Source organism: Chiloscyllium plagiosum, chromosome 24 (genome assembly GCF_004010195.1).
Source record: "Chiloscyllium plagiosum isolate BGI_BamShark_2017 chromosome 24, ASM401019v2, whole genome shotgun sequence".
In the NCBI taxonomy this organism is placed as follows: domain Eukaryota; kingdom Metazoa; phylum Chordata; class Chondrichthyes; order Orectolobiformes; family Hemiscylliidae; genus Chiloscyllium; species Chiloscyllium plagiosum.
The window spans coordinates 32326490-32348513 of NC_057733.1; the positions used below are offsets into that span (position 1 = coordinate 32326490).

The following is a 22024-nucleotide window of genomic DNA, read 5'->3' on the forward strand; positions in this document are numbered from 1 at the left end:
AGCAGCGTACTCAATTACTTAGCATGCAAGATGGCCTACATAATACCCATTACTCAATAATAACAAAGCAATATTTTTTATTAATTTGTATCATTTGCAGCTAAGACTTTCATTTAATCAGAAAAAATGTTATTAATAAAAATGTTGATACTGTTAATTTATTTCAGCAATGTAGTGTTCCTGCTGCTCCTTACCTGTAATATTCATAATAGCTGATATTATCAGCTATTCCTGCCATGTTCAAATTTAAATTATGCCAGGTTGGGAGACCAGAGAGTTGCGAAACAATTGAATCTGCCATCCGCTGCATGAACTTCAGTGTCTGAATAAACTCCATTCTTTGAGCAAAGATCTCATCAAGTCTTTCTATATGCTGTTTCAGATCAACTTTCATGATACTTGTCGTCCCAGATACCTGAACAAATTAAAAAAAATTGTTATCCACAAGGCCATAAAACCATAAGATATAGCAGCATAATTAGGCCATTCAGCCCATCAAGTCTGTTCCACAACTTGATCATAGTTGATATGTTTCTCAACCCCATTTTCCTGTTTTCTCTCCAAAATTTTTGATCCCTTTACTAATCAAGAATCTATATCTGCCGTCAACATGCTCAATGACTTGACCTCCCCAGTCTTCTGTGACAATGTAGTTGGATGAAATTAAACACTTCAACTCTTCAACTGAAATAAAATACTGCAAATGTATTTTTCAACCTCATTGTTTCTAATCGATGATTCTTATCATCAACTGTTAAAAATCACACAACACTAGATTACAGTCCAACAGGTTTATTTGGAAGCACTAGCTTTTGGAGCACTGCTCCTTCATCAGGTGGTTGTGGAGATCTCAGAAAGCTAGTACTTCCAAATAAACCTGTTGGACTACAACCTGGTGTTGTGTATTTTTAACTTTGTCTACCTCAGTCCAACACCAGCACCTCCAAGTCATATCATCAACTGATTTATCTTTTCACAATAGGAGCCCGTTGACAGGTAACGGTCTTCTTGAAGACAGACCTTAAATGTTGATTTCATCAGTTTCCTTATCTCCCCTTCCCCCCACCTTATCCCTGATCAAACCCTCCAACTCGGCACCGCCCTCCTACCTGTCCATCTTCCTTCCCACCTATCTGCTCCACCCTCCGCTCTGACCTATCACCATTGCCCCCTCCCCACCTTCATCTCTGTGTGGAGTTTGCACGTTCTCCCAGTGTCTGCGTGTGTTTCCTCCGGGTGCTCCGGTTTCCTCCCACAATCCAAAAATGTGCATGTTAGGTGAATTGGCTATGCTGAATTGCCCATAGTGTTAGGTGAAAGGGTAAATGTAGGGGAATGGGTCTGTGTGGGCTGCGCATCGGCATGGACTTGTTGGGCCGAAGGGCCTCTTTCCACACTAAGTAATCTAATCTAATTCCTAGCTACCTTCCCCCAGCCCCAGTTCCACCCCCTCCCATTTATCTCTCAGCCCCCTTGGCCCCCCCACCCTCCACATTCCTGATGTAGAGCTTATGCTCAAAACGTCGACTCTCCTGCTCCTTGGATGCTGCCTAACCTGCTGTGCTTTTGACTCTGATCTCCAGCATCTGCAGTCAATCCTCACTTTCTCCTAAGATATTGGAAGGCCCCTAGCAGAGATATTTGTATCATCTACAGCCATTGATGAGGTGCCGGAGGACTGGAGGGTGGCTAATGTTGTGCCTTTATTTAAGAAAGGCTGTCAGGAGAAGCCTAGGAACTATAGACTGGTGAGTCTGACATTTGTGGTGGGTAAGTTGTTGGAAGGGATTCTGAGAGATAGGATTTACATGCATTTGGAGAGACAAGAACTGATTAGGAAATCGTGTCGCACAAATTTTTTTGACAAAGTGAATAAAAAGATAAACATGGGCAGAGTGAGAAACGTTGTTTACATGGCTTTTGGCAATGTTCCACATGGTAGACTGATTAGTAAAGTTAGAATACATGGGATTCAGGGAAAGCTTGCCAATTGGATACAAAATAGGCCTGACAGTAAGAGATAGAGGTGGGTGATGCAGGGTTATTTTCAGACTGGAGACCTGTGACCAGTGATGTTCCGCAGGGATATTGTTTGTCATTTATAGAAATGATTTGGATGAGAATTTAGGAGGCATGGTTAGTAAGTTTGCAGGTGACACTAAAATTAGTGGTGTAGTGAATAGTGAAGAAGTTTACCTAAGATTACAAAGGAATCTTGATCAATTGGGCCAATGGGCCAAGTAGTGGCAGATGGAGTTTAATTTGGATAACTGCAAGATATTGTATTTTGGTATAAGAAAGAAGGGCAGGGCTTATGCAGTTAATGGTATGTCCCTGGGTAGTGTTGTCGAACAGAGAGACCTATGGGTTCAGGTAGATAGCTCTTTAAAAGTTGCGTCACAGGTAGATAGGATAGTTAAGAAGTTGTTTAGCATGCATGTGATCATTGCTCAGACTACTGAATTGGGAGATTGTACAGGACATTGGTGAGGTCACGTTTGGAGACTGTACACAATTCTCAGTTCTGGTCACCCTGCTACAGGAAGAATATTATTAGCTGTAGAGGGTTCAGGAAAGACTTACCAGAAGGTTGCTTGGACTGGGCGATGTGAGTTATAAAGATAGGCTGGATAGAATGCAACTTTTTTCACTGGAGTATAGGAGATTGAGGGGTGACCTTATACAGGTTTATAGAATCATGAGGAGCACGGATAAGATGAATAGCAAAGGTCTATTCCCTATGATGGGGGACTTCAAACTAGGGGGCATATTTTTAAGGTGAGAGGAGAAAGATTTAGAAGTCACCTAAGCAGCAACTTTTTCACACGGTAGGTAGTTCTGGAATGAACCGTCAGGGGAAGTGGTAGATGCAGGTACAGATACAACATTTAAAGGACATTTGGATAGGTACATGAATAAGGAAAAGCTTAGAGGGATATGGGCCAAGCACAGACAAGTGGGAAGTTTAGTTTGGGAAACTTGGTCAGTCTGGACAAGTTGGACTGTGGGATCTGTTTCAGTGCTGTATGACTCTATGAGTCTATGAGTTCACTTATCCATTACATGAGAATGGGAATACAAAGAAAATGAAATGGAGATTTTAAAATATGTCCAGGACCAATTCCACAATCTGTTTACAGGCTCGCAAATGGCAGAGGTGCTTCTAGGTCTGGGTATGAGTCATGAAGTAATTTGTATATAGGAGCTAAATGTTGATGATCACAGAGAGAAATTGGCACAATTCAATGTTTGAGAATTCAGCTAGAACGCAGCAAAGTCAGTGCAGAAACTGTACTGTATTGGGATAAAGCTGTCTTAAAATCATGTAAAGTGAACTAGTTGCGTTGTGGTGAGGTGCAAAAAGAAATTAACTCAGTATTATAGAACATTAATGGATTTTTCTTTTAAAATGAGAGATTACAAAGGTACAGAACATATACATTCCATTAAAAAGAAAACTGCTCATAGCTTTTAGAATGCCGGTGACAATGAGGTTGCAAACCAATTAAAAACATTTGCGAGAACAATATTGAAAAACAAATTAAGAAATTAAGAGGTTAGAGCAGGATAATGTATTTGAAGATAGGGACAGAAGAACACCAAATGCAATGGAATTTTTCAAGGATATTAGTGACATGAGAATTGTTGGAAAGGTGGTTGGGAATGCTGAGAAGAGAAGATTCTGAATTTGAACACGGTAATCAAAAAAAAGACAAACAGTTTCTACTTTGCATCAGAAGAGAGGAGTTGAATCCTGAAAGGTTGAAAAGCAAGGAATACAATTAGAGCACGATTTTCAAAACGTATGCATAAATTCGAAATACAAGAAGAAAGGCAAGGCACCTAATAGGATTCATATATAGGGGGGTCAGGCGTGAAACTGTCAAGACTGTAGAAATTATTTGTCAGGTTTCTTTCTAATGTGGTTACACACTGGAGGACTGCAAAGTGGCTAATGTATACTTGACAATAGCCCAGGTGGCGGAGTGGATGGTTTGCAATACAGAGTGATGCCAATACTTTGGATTCAATTCCAGTATTGATGGGGGTTAGCATGAAGGACTCTCCTTCTCAATCTCTCCCCTTGCCTGAGGCGTGCTGACCCTCAGATTAAACCACCATCAACTGTCTCGCTAATGAGAGAGGAGCCATTTGGTCAGGTAAGACTATGGTGATTTTACCTGTTTTCTTTTCAAAAATAAACTTCAGACTAATCTAGGTAAATTTAAGGCTAATACATTTAATATCATAAGGAAAAGTATCAGCACAGTTACCTGTAAACCTGAAATTAGTGCACATTGAGGTTGCAAGAAATAGTCAGAAATGGTTAGCGTTAGATTCAAAAAAGATTTATTGTGCCTCACAAAACTCAGAATGGGTTGAGAATCCAAAAGTAATACCACAGATTGTCAAAGGAACTCACACAATAGGAGAAAAATAGGATGCAAGAGGAGAAAAGCTTTTCTTTACATGGGGAATGGTTAGGATCTAGTACGCACTCCATGGAATTGGCAGAAGCAGATTTCGATTGTGACTTTCAATAGAGAATTGGATAAGCACCTGAACATGAAACAATACTTGTCAGGCCTGGGGGAGAGGAGAGGAAGTGGAACTAGCTGAGTTGTTCTTACAGAGAGCTCGCATGCTTACAACACGCCATATGACCTCCTGCCTTATGGTGCTAATTCGAACTGACTCAGCCTGGGAGTACTAATCTGCCCTCAACTATCTGCACACAGTTTCTAGGTCCCCAACCTTCTTATATTCAAGAAGTGATTCTGTGCTAAAGTGCTAAAGCCCAATCACATATTTCAGCACATACTTGTGCATTTGCAACCATAGACTCAGGGACAGCAGCTAACGGTACTATTCCTCCAAAAAGAAAGAAAATATTACATTATTTCTCAAATATAGGAAGTTGAGGGATAGCTTTAGAATATGCGCATTAAAGTTGGGTAGTTTAAATTAGTGAAATTTAATTGCATATTGCTATGATCGCAGACAAGTGCATCAATTATTTTTACCATTTTGGATGAGACTATTAAATTTGCATTATAATTAAGTGGGGACTAGGAATGTTTTTTTATTTAAGTGGACAAAGTTTTAAATTCCAAAAACGTACTAAGAGAATGAAGCTACAAATTTCCAGTTATGAATAATCAAATAATTTCCAAATGCAAAGTTAACTTAAATTCTAACATCTAGAATCAACGTGAGGTAAACACGAAGCAAAAGCCAAACTATGGACAAACCACACCATTGACCCATCACTCCTCTTTCACTGCTCCGCCCCCCCAAACACACACACATGCTCACACACAGACATTGCTTGGAACAATAGCAAGTGCAGTCAAGACCAATGATTTCTCTACCACCTATTCAAATCATAGTGGCTTTCTGGGTCACTAAGTCTCATTCAAAATCTGTCTCTTTCACAAATCTTCCATATCTTAATTTCAGAAGATCTACTATTGATAACTCTTCAATGCTGTTGTGATTTGGACTGCCCCAAAACTAGTTGTCCAGGAGGTTCAACTACTACTTCCAAGACTGAGATCCCCAGGATTTCTGAAAATGGAATAACTTCAACATTTTTACCAAACAGTGTGCTTCACTGACTTGGATGACCCTAAATTTCTATGAGTCTTCTTGATTTTATCATTCAACTGAGCTGTGCATGGTTTCAGTTTCTAGGTCTCCAACCTTCTTATATTCAAGAAGTGATTCTGTGCTAAAGTGCTAATGAGAATCTACTGCAGAGAAAATAGAGAATAAACAGTGTATTTTTAGTACTATATAAATTTAAAACCAAGTAAATCTATATAATTATTCAATTGGACCTCTACTTACTAAATCTCAATATGACATCTGTGAAGACACATTATCCGTCAGTGCCTAGAGGTCTGGGGTTGTAGTTTAATTCTGCTAGTCGCATGGAGTCCATTAAATTGGCATCTGTGAGACGGGTGCTATACTTGGACTTGATTATCTTAATTTGGGAGAATGCTGACTCACAGGATTATGTGAAGTCAAAGTAAGCTTTGACTTTAAAAACACAGGACAATATGAGTGGGTATTTTTCTCTGTTTTTGAGTCTCTTGATCTAACTTCAGCTCCGTATCATTGTACAATATAATTATCTCCACATCAATTCCACAAAGTTCTCTTTGACAACAGAGGTGAAACCAGGATCATTCCTACACAATGCACCAAACATAACCAAAGATTGTGATGGAAAAGCCAGTTTCTAGAATGAAGTGTTTTCCTTAAGCACATTGTTTTTGATTTCATTGTAGATATCCTCACTCCCTGTTCTCTCTTTGAGGGGTAAAACAGTGAGAAGACCATCTCTAGGTGTTATGTTCTTAAAAGTTAGGTGCACAAGTATAATCAGCTGGGCTGTGTCAGCCATGTCAATGAATTCATTGAACTGCACATGTGAAACATTCTCAGTCCTTCAGGTCCTGCTATAGTTGTTGAAAAACATCTTCAGACAAAGATTCCACTCATTGTGCTGCAGTGGAAACACCAAGTGACATGATCTGGATTGCCATTAATATTTCTTCTTTATTCTTAAAATCTTTGAGTAAAGGGTCAGTGATCAGAGTCATTGCTTCTTAAATTATTTTACCATCTTGAATGGTATCTTGTGTTTTACCAGAAGATGGCGAACACCAAATGAGGCAGGTTAATTTAGAAAAAAAACTTGAGCTTTCTAAACAGCCTTCAGTTTGTCAGCTTAGTCTGAGGCATGCTGTTCAAGGGAAAATTATCCTTGAATTTACTCTGAATCTTTGTGTGGTGTCATTGCAAAACTCCCTTTAAACTTATTCATATTCTTTGGTAACATACAAGGCAAATGCTCTCTTTTATAGTTGTGAACAGAAATTGATTTGCCAATTCCTGTGGAAGTTGTACGTTATTGGATTTCTTTTTAGATGGTACAGGTTCCTTGTTCATCAATATTGCTTGACCTTGTGGGTCACGAGGTCTCTCTGCTATTGATCACACAGCAAGCCGACTTCCGGATTCATGGTTCTGGAACATTCAGAACGTTACTGGTTGCTTTCAAATGTGGAGGCATAGGAGCTCACGTCTCCGGTCACATTTCTTTCCCGGGTTCCTGGTCAGTTTATGTAGCTTGCATTCTGGATGTAGGGTGCAGCAGTGTTCTCCTTAGTTTTTATTTACCCTGCACAGACCCATTAGATAAGCAGCTGAAGAAAGAAAACTGCAGTACGATAGAGAACAGGCAAGGGAGTAGCTGTGGCTGAGCTGTTTCTAGGGCTGTAACTCTCTGGTTTCACAGAAACTAATAGATTCCTTATTCATTTCTTCGCATTGCCAAAATAAAACTTACTTTACCCTGCCGTGACTGTCCATATGGACCTAACAGAAACACAATGGAACAAGCAATATGACTCCTGGAAGTACAAGTCATGCAGCAACATGTACATTGGTGTGCATGTGGCAACAGAATATGGATGGTCAGTGAGATCAATTGTTCAAGACTCTGCGATCAACCAGTTGATCACGATTTACGTGTTGGAGACCAAGCTCCTAGGGCCATGTCGCCAACTGCATACCTTCCAGCTATTCAATAGTATTTCACAGGACTGCATTTCTCAGAGCCTCAGAAGGCTATATTCCATCTCTCTGAGGCCTAAAAGAGCTCTCCAGTCCTTGGTCTTCACTGCATGGAGCCAGCTAACAGCAGCACTTTAACAACATGAAGTCACCTTTTCTGATTCCCTCTCTCTTACTGACTTAAATGAAAACTGCTTAACTGCTTTTCAGTGACATTTGAAACATTTTTAGTGACCTAATGTAACACATCCAGAGTGTCCCACTCTTACTACAAGACAGAATTAATTATACTCAGTAATGGAACATCTTGTGTTTAAATGTTATAATTTGCTGTCTTATATAGCACAGATCAGTGCAAAAAATCTTATGTGACAAGGAGAGCACTAGTTTGACATTAGCAATGGAGGATACTTCAGACCAAAGCTAACAAAAACGCAAAACTGAAGGCTCTGTGTCTGAATGTGTATAGCATACATAGCAAAGTAAATAAACAGACAGCACACATTGAGGAAGATTATTGTGATCTGATGAGCATAGTGGAGACATAGTGGCAGGATTACAAGAAGCCCATCCTTAATATTGGGTGCATATGACATTCAAGAAAATTGGGAAGCTCAGCAAAGGTGGCGGTGCGGCACTGTTAATCAAGAATGATGAGAAGGGAAAGATATAAAAGGGACCTAAGGGGCAACTTTTTCAGGCAGAGGGTGGTGCATGTATGGTAAGAGCTGTCAGAGGAAGTGGTGGAGGCTGGTGCAATTACAGCATTTAAAAAGCATCTGGATGGGTATATGAATAGGAAGGGTTTAGAGGCAGATAGGCCAAGTGTTGGCAAATGCGACTAGATTAACTTAGGATATCTGGTTGGCATGGACGATTTGGACCAAAGGGTCTGTTTCCGTGCTGTACATCCCTGTGACTCTGGTTTAAAAAATCAGGATGTAGCACCAGTTAGGATAACTTGAAAAATAGGCAGGGAAGGAAGTCATTAGACAGAGTGTTCTTTAGGCGCTCTAAGAGTAACAACAATGTAAAACAAAGTATATAAGAAAAAACAAAAAACAAACAACTGCAGATGCTGGAAATGTGAAACACAAACAAAAATAGCTGGAGAAAGTCAGCAGTTGTGGCAGTATCTGTGGAATCAAGGCAGAGTTAACATTTTGGGTTCAATGACACTTCTTCAGGACAGAGTTTCGAAGTCTGAAGAAGGGTCACTAGCCTTGAAATGTTGACTCTGCTTTCTTTCCACAGATGCTGATAGGCCTGCTGAGTTTCTCGAGGAATTTCTGTTTGTGTTATGTAACAATAAAAACGAGGTGCTTGTGATGAAAGGATAGCAATAATCATGAGTCTACATACACATCGGAAAATTAGATTGACAGTAGCAGCCTTGAAGAGGAATTCATGGCATGCATTTAAGATAATTTCTTAGAGCAATAACCAGGAAAAAAACAGACAGTAGTTTATATTAGACTTGGCATTGTGCAATGTAACAGGATTAATGAATGCTTTTAAAGTTAAGGCACCACCATGTAGCAGCAGTGACAATATGACAGAATTTAACAAGCCAGTTAGCGTGACATCTGTTATAGGGAAGGTTTTAGAGTTGGTCATTAAGAAAGTTACAGTTGGACACTTAGAAAAGTGCACAATAATTGGGAAGAGTTGGCAATGGTTTTGTGAAAGGAAAATCATGTTTAATTAAATTTATTGGCATTGTCAGAGGAGTAACATGTACTGCACATAAAGGAGAGTTCATTGATGTACAGTATTTGGATTTTCAGAGGCATTTCATAATATGCCATATCAAAGGTTATTAGGTAAAATAAAAGCTCATGGTATAGGTGATAAAAAAAACTAGCATGGATAGAGGATTGGCTGACAGGCAGAAAACAGAGAGTAACCATAAATGGGTCCTTGGCTGATTGGCAGGATGTGATGCATGGAGACCCGCAGGAATCTGTTGGGGTCTGAGCTTTGTAAATTGCTATCAATTACTTATGGTGACAGAAGTGAAGGCATGGCAGCTATACTTACAGATGACATGAAGGTAGGTTGGGGTGTGTGGTTTGTTTGATGTGTAAGATCCTAAAAGGTCTTGACAAGGTGGATCTGGAAAGGAGATTTACTCTTGTGGATCAGTCAGAACGAGGAGACACTGTTTTTTTTATTTCGCATCAAATTTTTTAGGATAGAGATGAGGAGATTTTCTTTCTATCAGAGGACAGACTTTGGAATTCTCTGCCTCAAAAGGTGATTGAGGGAGGGTTATTAAATATTTTTAAAGGTAGACATTTTTGTTAGGCACGGAAATCAAGGATTATAAGGGTAGATGGCAATGTGGAATTCAAAACACAGATCAGCTATGACCTTATTGAATTGTGAATCAATCTTGATGGGTCTATTGGTCTATTTCTGCTCCTACCTTGTACCTACCTACTTTTCCATCCAAAATGGCTGATGATGTTCCAGCACAATCTACTCTATTCCTCGGTATAGCCTTATTTTTGAAGCCAGGAATTACCTGTATTACAATTCTGAAGGGAATTTATTATATCTATTTGGGTTCACAATTTGAACTTTTCTTCAGAGTGCATGACGAGTTTATCTTGGTACCTGATTTGAAAATGTAAATCCTCTATCTAACAAAACCAGTTCAAACTCTTGCTTGGACTTTTTAAAGCAGGCAATAATAGACACATAACAGCTAATACAGAAACATTTAGAGGAACTAGATACTGCAAAATCTATGGGCCCTGACAACATTCTGGCAATAGTACCAAAGACTTGTGCTCCATAACTTGTTGCACCCCCAGTTTCAACCCTGGCACCTACCTGCCAATGTAGAAAGTTGCCCAGATATGCCCTTGTACACAAAAATCAGGACAATCCAGCCTGGTCAATTAAAATACCCCATCAGTCTATGCTCAATCATTAATAAAAAGATGGAAGGTGTCATCAACAGTGCAATCTATAAGCATCTGCTTCGCGATAACCTGCTCAGTGTCACACAATCAGGGTAACTCAGTTCCTGATTTTATTATAGCTTTGGTTCAAACATTGATGAAAGAGCTGAATTCCACAGGTGTGGTGAGAATGAATGCCCTTCACATCAAAGTTGTATTCAACCAACTGTATCAAGGACCCCTAGAAAAACTAGAAGCAATGGGAATCAGGGGACAAACTCTGCTGCTTAGAGTTATATCTGGCACAAAGGAAGATGGTCGTGGTTCTTGGAGGTCAATTATCTCATTTCAAGGACATCTCTGTTCCTCAGGGTAGTGTCCTAGGCCAAACCATCTTCAGCTGCTTCATCAATGACCTTTCCTCCATTATAAGATCAGAAGTGGGGACATTTGCCGACGATTGTACAATGCCTCCACAATGGTGAAGGCACCATTTGTGACTCCTCAGATAATGAAGCAGTCTATGCAACAAGATCCAGACAATCGCAGGCTTGGGCTGACTAGTCAGAAGTAATATTTGCCCCACACAAATGTCAGGTCATGGCGATCTCCATAAGAGACAATCTAACCATAGCTTGTTGATATCCAATAACGTTACCACCACAGAATCCACTGTGATCAACATCTTAGGGGTTATCATTTACCAGAAACTCAACTGGACTCACTATATAAGTATGGTGGCTACAGAGCAAGTCAGAGGTTCAGAATACTTCAGCAAGTAACTCACCTCTTGACTCTCCAAAACCTTCCACCATCTACAAGGCACAAGTCAGGACTGTGCTGGAATACTTACCCCTTGCCTGGATGAATGCAGCTCCAACTCAAGAAGCTTGGCACCATCTAAGACAAAGCAGCCTGCTTGGTTGGCACCACATCCACAAGCATCTACTCTTTCCACCACCAACACTCAGGTGCAGCAGCTTATATAATCTTCAAGAGGGCCAACATCATCCCTGTGCCTAAGAAGGCTCATGCAGCATGTCTCAATGACTACCACCCAATGGCCCCAGCTTCGGTGGTCATGAGGTGCTTTGAAAGGCTGGATAAGGCATTAATCATCTTCAGTCTCCCCACTACTCTTGACCCACCCCAATTTGCCTACCGGACCAACAGATCCACGTCAGATGCCATATCAATTGCCCTTCACTCCTCCATAGAACATCTTGACACCAAGAACAGCTATGTAAGAATCCTACTCATTGACTACAGTTCAGCCTTCAACATTGGGGACAATATTTCATCCTCACTAATACTTAACACTGGAGCCCCCCAGGGGTGTGTACTCAGGCCCCTACTGGACTCACTATATACCTGTGACTGCGTCGCCAAATACCAGACTAATGCCATTTACAAGTTCGCTGATGACACCACCATAGTCGGTCAAATCTCAGATGGTGACGAAACAGACTACAAGCGGGAGGTGGAAGACATGGAAAAATAGTGCACTGAGAACAACCTAGTTCTCAATGCCAGCAAAACCAAGGAACTCATTATTGACCTTCAGCAGGATGTTACTCATGCCCCCCTACACAACAGCACAAAGGTGGAAAGAGTGGAGAGTGTCAAGCTCCTGGGAGTGGTCATCCACAACAAGCTTTCTTGGAGTCTTCATTTGGATGCATTGGTTACAAAGGTCCAATAACCTCTCTTCTTCCTCAGGCAGCTGAGGAAATTTGGCATGATGAAGAATACACTTGCCAACTTTTATAGATGCGCCATCAAGAGCATTTTGTCTGGACATATCACTACCTGGTATGACAACTGTACCATTCAAGATCGTAGACGGTGACACACAGAGTGGTGAACTCAGACCAGCCAATCACAAAGGCCAACCCCCATTAATAGAATCCACCTATTGGCCCCGCTGTCAAGGAAAGGCCGCCAGCATTATCCCCTGGCAATATTTTTCTACAACCTCGACCATCGGGGAGAAGGTACAGAAGCCTGAACACATGCACCAGCCGGTTCTGAAACAGTTTCTACCCTACTGTTGTTAGTTTACTGAATGGATTCACAAACTCTTAATATTTACCTGTACCTGGTGTTTTTGGTTTTGCGCTGTTTACCTATTATTTACTTATCTATGTTACTAATTAAGTGATCTGCCTGTATTGCACACAAGACAAAGCTTTTCCCTGTGCCTTGTTACACATGACAATAAATTTAATTCAGTACAAGATGCACTGCAGAAATTCATTCAAGATCCTTCAACAGCAGCTTCCAAACCCACAACCATTTCCATTGAGAAGAACGAAGCCAGCAGATACATGGGAAAACCACCACCTACAAGTTCCCCTTCAAGCCACTCATCATCCTGACTTGGAAATATATTGTTGTTCCTTCACTAACATTGGGTCAAAATCCTGGAATTCCCTCCCCAAGAGCATTGTGGGTGCAGCCACAGCACACAGACTGTAACTGTTTAAGAAGGCAGTTCACCACCACCTTCTCCTGGGCAGCTGGGATGGGCAATAAATGCTGACCAGCCAGTGATGCCCACATCCCACAAGAGAATTTTTAAGATTAAAATGAAGCTCATCTCCTTCCTCATATCAGATTCGTTTCTCTCCTAACAAATAAAAACAGCAACAATAATCTCTAAAACTGAACATATTTGCTGTTTCTTCAAAACAATTTAAGGCAAAAAAACTGAAAGAACTGCGGGTGCTGGAAATCGTCAGACATATGACCAGAAACATTGAACAAAACATTCTTTGTTACTTCAGGATACCGGAACTAATAGGTTGCACAATCGTAAGATGGAAGTTCTAAAAATAGAGAGGGATTTTGAACTGCTGGTGGTGATGGTGAGACGGAGGGATGGGGTAAAAACCAAGCAGGAGATTTTAAATGGTCGGGCAGGGTCCCAACTATATTCTTGTTTCATTTCTTGAATTCCCGAGTGAATTATTTTCCTCCAGATGCTGACTGCAATGGTCTGACTCGAGGCTTAAAATACACACAGTACGTAACACCAATTTAAAATGTGAATTAACCGTCTATAGAGCAAAGGATTCCTAAGAATCAATTTAATATGCCCATTGATATTAATTCAAGCTCTGTCTCTGAATGCAACATTATTTTTCCGAACTACATATTTGCTGAATCCCTAATTGCCACATATAGCTCAACTCTGCACACACAGACAGTCTAACAGTTAAGCAGTGATATGCCACATCTTCTACATCAGCAAAAATCTACCACATATAACCAACTGTTACATAATCCCTGCTGCTAGTTCCTTTTGTTTAGGCTAATAGATTCCCATAGATTACAGACTTGAGCATTTGTGACAGAGATTTCATGTCCTTCACCTCTCCCAGTATCTACAATATAAAAACTGTAGACAGCTGTTTATATGGATATTAATAATATTGAATTGTATTTATTGTCACATGTAACAACAGACTGTCTTACATTATAACTGGAGAAACAAAACATTGGCAAAATCTAAGTCATTCTCTTCAAGTTTCCACAAACATCTGTCAGAGTCCAGCCTTGATTCATTTGCTTACTCAGTCTCCGTCTGCCATCCCAGCATATGACATTGTTCAAATCACAGATCTTATGCCAAACCTAATCTGACAGAAAGGTTCCTTTCATTTATGTCCCCAGTGTAGCCTGCGTCTGTCCCTATTTTTCCCCAATACTGCACTCCGCTGGAGTCTTAAATCAACATTTTCATCACATTTTCAACAATCTGCTTTCCAGCATCCATTTCCCAATGTAAATATTGTCCAAATTAGCAGAATGCCTCAGGTCATGTCCAGGCCTATATTGGGATTGATGTTCCACCACTCCTACCCTCATCAAATTTCACTAACATTTTGAACTCGGTAAATTCAACCAAGATTCCTCATCTGAAGCTTTAACTGCCAAACCACTTGAAAACCAGTGATGTCCTCTCATCTTATGGTCATGCACAAGCTTTCTGGTTTCTCAACATTGGTCTATTTCTCATTAGATAAACTGAGGTGGTTCATTGATGTACATGCGATCCAAATTCAAAAGGATTGACAATTTCCATTGTTGAGCAAAAGGAAAAAAACATGGTCCCTGAACCCACAAAAATAGAGAGATGCTGATAAAATCAAAGTGAGATCACAAAGTTTAAAGTCTACAACTCACTTTCATCCAAATACTATGTCCGTCTCACAACACATCATTCCATCGCTAGAATTTGAAATCTGGAATGCTTTAAGCTCAGTTCTAAATTTGCTAGCTGGAGAAGTGTCAAACGGTAAATGGAAGCCTAAGTTGATTAACTGAGAAAGTGCAACATGTTCAGAATTGTGGATAATGATATAAGCAGTTGTTATGACCGTTAAATCTCCAAATCTCTCAGAAAGATGTTAAAAATGTCAGGATTTATAAACTATTACACTTTTAAACAGCTTTTCTTATTCCAAGATAGAATGAGTTTAGAGATTAGATGGTAACTCACTAGCATTTCTACCTGGATACAAAGGCACATGCAATTCATGTTGAAATGGAGATGACGTTTGGGAAGATCGACGTGAATACCAAGTCAGGTTTTCTAAGATGTCCCTGAAACTCTCAGACACAAGTGAATCTGCAGTATCAAAGAAGCAGAGCACAAGATACAGACGCAACCAGTTCTGCACCAAAGTAGAGGAAATGCTACCTCTAAAATAAATGCAGTATGCAGATGAGAACTCATACTCAGATTGAAAGATTAAGTTTGAGAGTGGAAGGAGGCTGAAGATTTGCCAAGCTTGGGTTAGCTACAAGGATTCTCCAGTTTAACTCTCATACTGAGAGTCAGTTCGAAGTCTAGATATTGTCTGACTGTAAAAGATAATATGCAGGCCAGTGGGAATGAAGAATAACTTTAGACCGTTTCCCAGAGTACAAAGTATCTACTTAAGCAACAGCATGAAGATAACTGTAGCAATGGATTTTCACTCAGTTTAAAAATTAAATGGGAGAAAATGTTCTGTACTTTAGAGTGTAGGTTGTCCCCTGAAGAGTGGTTTGTTTGTTGTCGACAAAGTCTTAAAACTTGAGATCTTGTCATGTGATCCTTTCAGTCACTGAAAACTGAAATTTATTAATTTATTAGATTAATCAGTCTACACAAAAATTACAATAGTAAATAGAAACGAGCATGCATGTTTTAGCCAGTAGACAGTATGTTCGACATTACCTTCAGAGGAATATTTCCAATTGTCCTACCCTGTTAGAAATGATCCTGCAATGATAGCATCAATGATCAGATAGGAATCAAAACAATTTAGACCTCCTTTAGGGTTGATATCAAGCTAACAAGCTGGTCGTTCTATTAAACCCAGATGCATGACAGACATTGGTAGGATGAGAAATGTTACTGCCACCTGAGTATCTAAGATCATTCAGCAGACCAGTGATCTGGTTTGCTATTATTTCAATGTGCATCAACTACTCTTGGCTATGAGCAAGGGCCACCACCAAATGAAAGTCACAAATTTAAACATAAATAATACAATCCATTCAGGATTTTAGAATTTATCCCACCACATTTCCTGTGGTGATAGGATCCAAGTCAATGTGTTTGTTGATACAATTACAGTTGGAATGCCATGCTTCCAGGAATTCTCGCACATGTCTCTGTTTGGCTTGTCTGAGGATGGATGTGTTGTCCCAGTCAAAGTGGTGTCCTTCCTTATCTGTATGTAAAGATACAAGTGAGAGTGGTGGTGGTGGTGGTGGTGAGGGGGGGGGGGGGTGGGGGTGGGGGTGGGGGTGGGGGTGGGTGGGGGTTGGATAACCCACCGAAGCCTAAACACATAAATAAAAAACGCATCATACCACCAGTGCTTCATCCGGAGGCTCACTGATGATGTTAACTACATGATGATGAAATGTCTGAAAACAAACCTTCCAGCTCAGTGAGAAAAGTTACATCTTTGGTTGTTTTACATCTGTTTGTATTTCAGTCTTATTCACCTCTACTTGGACATAGTGAGGACTGCAGATGTTGGGATGTCAGAGTCAATAAAATGTGGAACTGGAAAAAGCCTTGCAGGTCAAGCAGCAGAGGAGCAGGAGAGATGACATTTTGGGCAGGACCCTTCATCAGGACTTATTCACCTCTACCACAACTTTTAGTGAATTTTTTCTGTACATCCACATTCGTTTCTCTACTTTGTTCAATTTCTTATTCCCCAAGGAATTCTGATCGTCATTCTGTAGGAAGGATATTGTTAAACTTGAGAGGGTACAGAAAACATTTACAAGGATGTTGCCAGGATTGGAAGGTTTGAGGTATAGGGAGAGGCTAGATAGGCTGCGGGTGTTTTCTCTGGAGCGTCAACGGCTTAGGGCTGATCTTATAGGGGTTTATAAAATCATGAAGGATTGGAGATGGTGAATAATCAAAATCTTTTTCCTAAGGTGGGAGAGTTGAAAACTAGAGGGCATAGGTTTACAGTTAGATGACCTGAGGGGTATTTTTTTGACACAGAGGGTGGTGCCTGTATGGAATGAGCTGTCAGAGGAAGTGATGGAGGCTGGTACAATTACAACATTTAAAAGGCATCTGGTTGCGTATATGAATAGAAAGAGTTTAGGGGGATATGGGCCAAGTGCTGGCAATTGGGACTAGGTCAGATTAGGATGTCTGGTCGACATAGATGAATTGGACCAAAGGGTCTGTTACTATGCTGTATGACTCTATGGCTCTATAAGTAAAACATTAGTTCTTTATTTTTCCTAGAGTGGAAAATATCAGACTTCTCTATGTTAGACTTCATTGGCACAACATTTTATAAGTTTCTTAATATTTTTCATAATTTGATGTAATCGTCCACAGTGCTGACAATCCTCCTCAATGTAATGCCATCCGAAAATTTAGAAATTGTGCTTTTTATTCTAATATCTAAGTTGTTAACATAAACTGTGAACCACAGCGGCCCTAGCACTTCCCCTTGTGATATCCAAATCCCACTTCTAACTTACTGCAAAGCTATCTCCTGGTCTCTGCTTTTTGTCATACAGCCAGTCAGGAATCTAGTCTGTACTTATTCTTCACTTGGTTTGTGACATCATTCATTAGCTCATATATGGTATCTTATCAAAAGACTCATAGAAATCCAGATATATCAATTTCACTATTCACATTCACTGTCTTAATTTGCTCTTCAAAGAATTCGATGAAGTTGGTCAAGCAATACTTCCTGATTTGAAATCTGTATTCACTGTTTATTACGGTATTTTTGGTTTCCAAATGGTTTCCTACTTTCTCCTGTAGTATGGATTCCATAATTTTCTCTGCTTACAATGTTAAGGCAACTGGTCTATCCTTCCCTGAACATAGCCTATTTCGAATCTTAAATACAAGTAGATTAGGTTAGATTCCCTACAGTGTGGAAACAGGCCCTTCGGCCCAACAAGTCCACACCGGCCCTCCGAAGAGCAACCCACCCAGACCCATTTCCCTCTGACTAATGCACCTAACACTGCAGGCAATTTAGCATGGCCAAGTCACCTGACCTGCACATTTTTGGACTGTGGGAGGAAACCGGAGTACCCGCTGTTCAATAGTTCTGTGGCATAATACCTTTTTGTAATGAATTATTAAATATATTAACTTGCAATATACAACTGGTTTGGTTAATATTAATGTAAGCACAAGAACCCCATACCTGTTGAGTTTGGGGTTATAGAAATCACATTACGAACTGTACATGTATAAAAAAACCTCATTCTAATTTATTGTGCAAGACCATAACAGCATTCAAAAAATAATGGAGAAAAAATACATTTAAGTTACTGCATTTTAATGTTCCATGAAAGAATATTGACAAACTAAATAATTATTTGGTAGATGTAAAAATTAGTTGCCTTACCAAACTATCAACTCCAACAAGAGTGTGATTAGCATTGTAGATGGAGTAGGTAAGTTGGTAGACGCCATCATTTGTTTCACTGTTTCCATAGAAGCCAACCCCAACAGCAGCACTGTAAAAGAAAAATAAACTTCTCTGAAAAAAAATCAATATGATGGGTCATTTACACATTACTCAACAATACTGAAAGAAAGTACCAGATGGAAGAAAGAAATGAAATGGAAAGTCAGTAATACAGTGAAACGTTCAGATGGCATCAAGTCATTTAATTTACTTCAGGTCACGAAACTCTCATAGTTATTAGCGTATGTAATCCTTTGTCAATGGTGCAACATTATGATGTTCTTGCCCTGAAAACCTACAATTGTTATATCATACATTGTATACAGATGGCATATCTTTTCACACTGTGAATCATTAATGTATTTCAATATTAGCTCTTTATATATTCACAAATACAAAGGGCAATTGTTGCTACACAGAGATTCAGATCTTGAACAGATCTCTCTCAGAGACGCAACCTGGATTGTTGAATATTTCCAGCTTTTTAAGTTACTTTGTAGATTTCCAACTGCAATATTTTGCCTTTTGTTAATAAGAATTTATACATTTGTGCAGCAACATATAACATGTTCACCAAACAGCACAAAATATTCCAGATAGGGACATTCACCTGTTGTAGCAACATGCAAGAAAATAATGTAATAAAAGGTGTAAATATTAACATGATTTTTAAGACTTGGGTTTCAAAATGGTAGTATATGGTTACTTTTGTGAATGCATTTTAAAAAAAACTAGGTCAGATGATCTTTCCCCAATGGTGAACTAATCCGGCACAGGCTCGAGAGCAGGGAATCCCTGGAGTGTTAACAGAAAATTGATTACAGTATACTGGCATGGTTTGCAACAGGTGGAATGAACATTGAAGGCCCATCTGTTGTTTTCAATTTAGAATAATCAAGGATTGATTTTTGGTTTCAAAAATCTAGACATTGGAAGTTTTTAATGGTAGTTCACAACAGACCTGACTGGGATCAGAGCAAGTATAGTTCGTCTGCTGGAAAGTCTTTTCAGAGCAGTCAAGAGAATAAATTATCTCAGTAGAAAAGTTTAGTTTGTGCAACTTCCACATCTGGATTGTTTGATTAGAAAGCTGCATGTTGTTGAAAGCTGAGAAAAACTAAGCTCTGAGTTTGGTAAATATTGATGTATGAGGACACTACAGTTTATTGGACAGAAACTTTGACAATCAGTTAATTTGAAATTAAACATTTGACATAGAGCTTTTTTTTGGATTAGAATTTCTACAAATTGATGGTATTTGGAAATATAATGAAAGATTTGCTGCCTGTGTGATTTAAGATCTTGCCAACTGTCTTCTATTTCTCGATAGCTTGATTTGTTTACTTTCATATTTTGTATATAAGCTTCTGTTCTTGTTAGTAAAGATACTCTTCAGCCTCATGTGACTATGTTTCAGTGACTGCCCGCCACATTAGAGCTGTGGTGCTTAAAAAAAGGATCCATCAAGCCAGATTTAATTCTGAGATCTGATTTATAAGACAAGTCATCATAGTCATACTGGATCATAGGGCTGCTCTCTAATTTAAGAGAGATGACCAGTGGTGATTTAACCTGAGGGTCACCATGCTTCAGGCAAGAAGAGATGTTAAGAAGTAGGGTCCTTTATGGTAACTTCATTCAGTGTAGGAATTGAACCCATGATGTGACATTATTGCATCAAAAACCAAGTGTCCGGCCGACTGAATTAACTGACCCCTATTTGACATGTACAGAATTACCATCAGCTGGGGTTATAACTGTAAATCCATCTTGTTTCTATGCACTGAGAACAAGTTGTAGCTTTCAAAAACAATTAAATCCGAAGCAGCTTAGAAGTCAAGGAGGCACACATTTCTGGCTGCAATGCAAGGTCAAAAGGAGGATGGATAAGATTATGAGTAAAGATGATGAAGGGATTTGAAGATGGGCATGAGAATTTTGAATTGGATGATTGGTATATATGGATGTCACAGAGCCAGAAAAAAGTACAGATATGCAAATATAAATTTTAATTCAATTTTATTAAATTAATGTTCAAAGTTTCCACCTGCGCAAAAAAAAATGAATGATGTTTTTTAAAAAGTTGTCTACACAGCCTTTCAGGTATATTGGTTATGCTTTTTCTCACTGAAGTTCAAATTCAAAAAACAAAGAATTGCTGTAAAAGATCTGATGAGATTTATTGAAATTAACTCAAAATATTGGAAATTCTGGTGGAATTACCTAATATTTAAATATGCGTCACAGAGAACCAGTTTGTACATTTCTGCTGGTACAGACCAAGCTAATGTTGTTGGGATTAGTGATGGAGAAATTTAATCAAAAAGGAATCTTTTACCAAATGCTCTTAATCTCCTTTAATAAATGAAGCCTGAGGCCACACAAATCAATCTTTCCCACTTTAGTGTGGAATTAAACTTTCAAAGTTTATGAACACTTGCAAGATAAATTTCATCTGTCATTTGTCAACCAACATTTTTAAAAAAATTAACTAGTTCATTTATAATTCCAGATCCCTGTTATAGCATGCATATGCCACCCTTGTTTGCATCTCTTCATGTGCCTTATTCAATGACTGATTTTCAGAGATTCTGCATAATCATCTGGACTTCAAAGGGATTCGGGTACCCAACTTCTAAGTGTCTACCATCAGAACACTCCCAGGAGAGATACTGCACAAGGTTAGATACAAAGTTTTGCACATAATAGCACAAATATTATAAAGGGGTATTGATAGACCGCGTGAATGGGTGAAACTGTGTTAGATGAAATTCATTTCAAGCAAGTGTGTGATTATCAAGTTGCCGTACAAAGAGAGAGTACAAAGTTGGTTTACAAAAATGATACCTGGACGTCAGGTGTTAAGTTCTGAGCAGAGATTATAAACTGGAGGGAGTTCAGAAAACATTTATGACCAGGATGTTGCCAGGTATGGAAGATTTGATTTATAAAGAAAGGCTGGATAGGCTGTGACTTTTTTCACCGCAGCTCAGGAGGTTGAGGGGTGACCTTATAGAGGTTTATAAAATCATGAAGGGCATGGATAGGGTTAATGGCAAGTGTCTTTTCCATAAAATGGGTGATTTCAAGCCAAGGTGACCCATTTTTAAGTTGAGAGGAGAGAGATTAAAAAAAAAATGAGAGGCAGATTTTTTTTACACAGAGGGTGGTTCAAGAGTGGAATGAACTTCCTGAGAAAGTGGTGGATGTGGGCGCAGTTACAATGTTTAAAAGATGCTTAGATAAGTCCATAAATAGGAATGGTTTGGAGGGATATGGGCTGGGGCAGGCAAGTGGGATTAGTTTAGTTTGGGATTATGTTTGGCATGGACTGGTTGGACTGAAAGGTCTGTTTCCATGCTGTATGATTCTATGAAACCATCACCTGTCTGAAATTGATCACAACAAGTGCAGGTAAATGTAGAAATTCTGAAGTTACAGCCTATCACTGTGCTCTGGTGCTGTGAACACCAAACCTGGGGGCAATAATCATTGAAATAGTTGATATGTTAAGAACATCCCACTTTCTGCTTTTACATTACTATCGATTAGCCAATT

At 39.3% G+C, this 22024-nt stretch overlaps 1 protein-coding gene across 2 annotated transcripts in view; it reads right to left on the bottom strand.

The window, feature by feature from the left end:
• Positions 1-22024, bottom strand: part of ttyh2 (tweety family member 2) — a 138886-nt gene that overhangs the window by 67065 nt on the left and 49797 nt on the right. For both annotated transcript variants that reach the window (XM_043714741.1, XM_043714740.1), the window contains exons 3-4: positions 18404-18515; positions 195-415 (exon numbers count right to left, since the gene is read on the bottom strand). In XM_043714741.1, coding sequence (XP_043570676.1) covers positions 195-415; positions 18404-18515 — 333 coding nt within the window. The remainder of the gene's footprint in view (positions 1-194; positions 416-18403; positions 18516-22024) is intronic.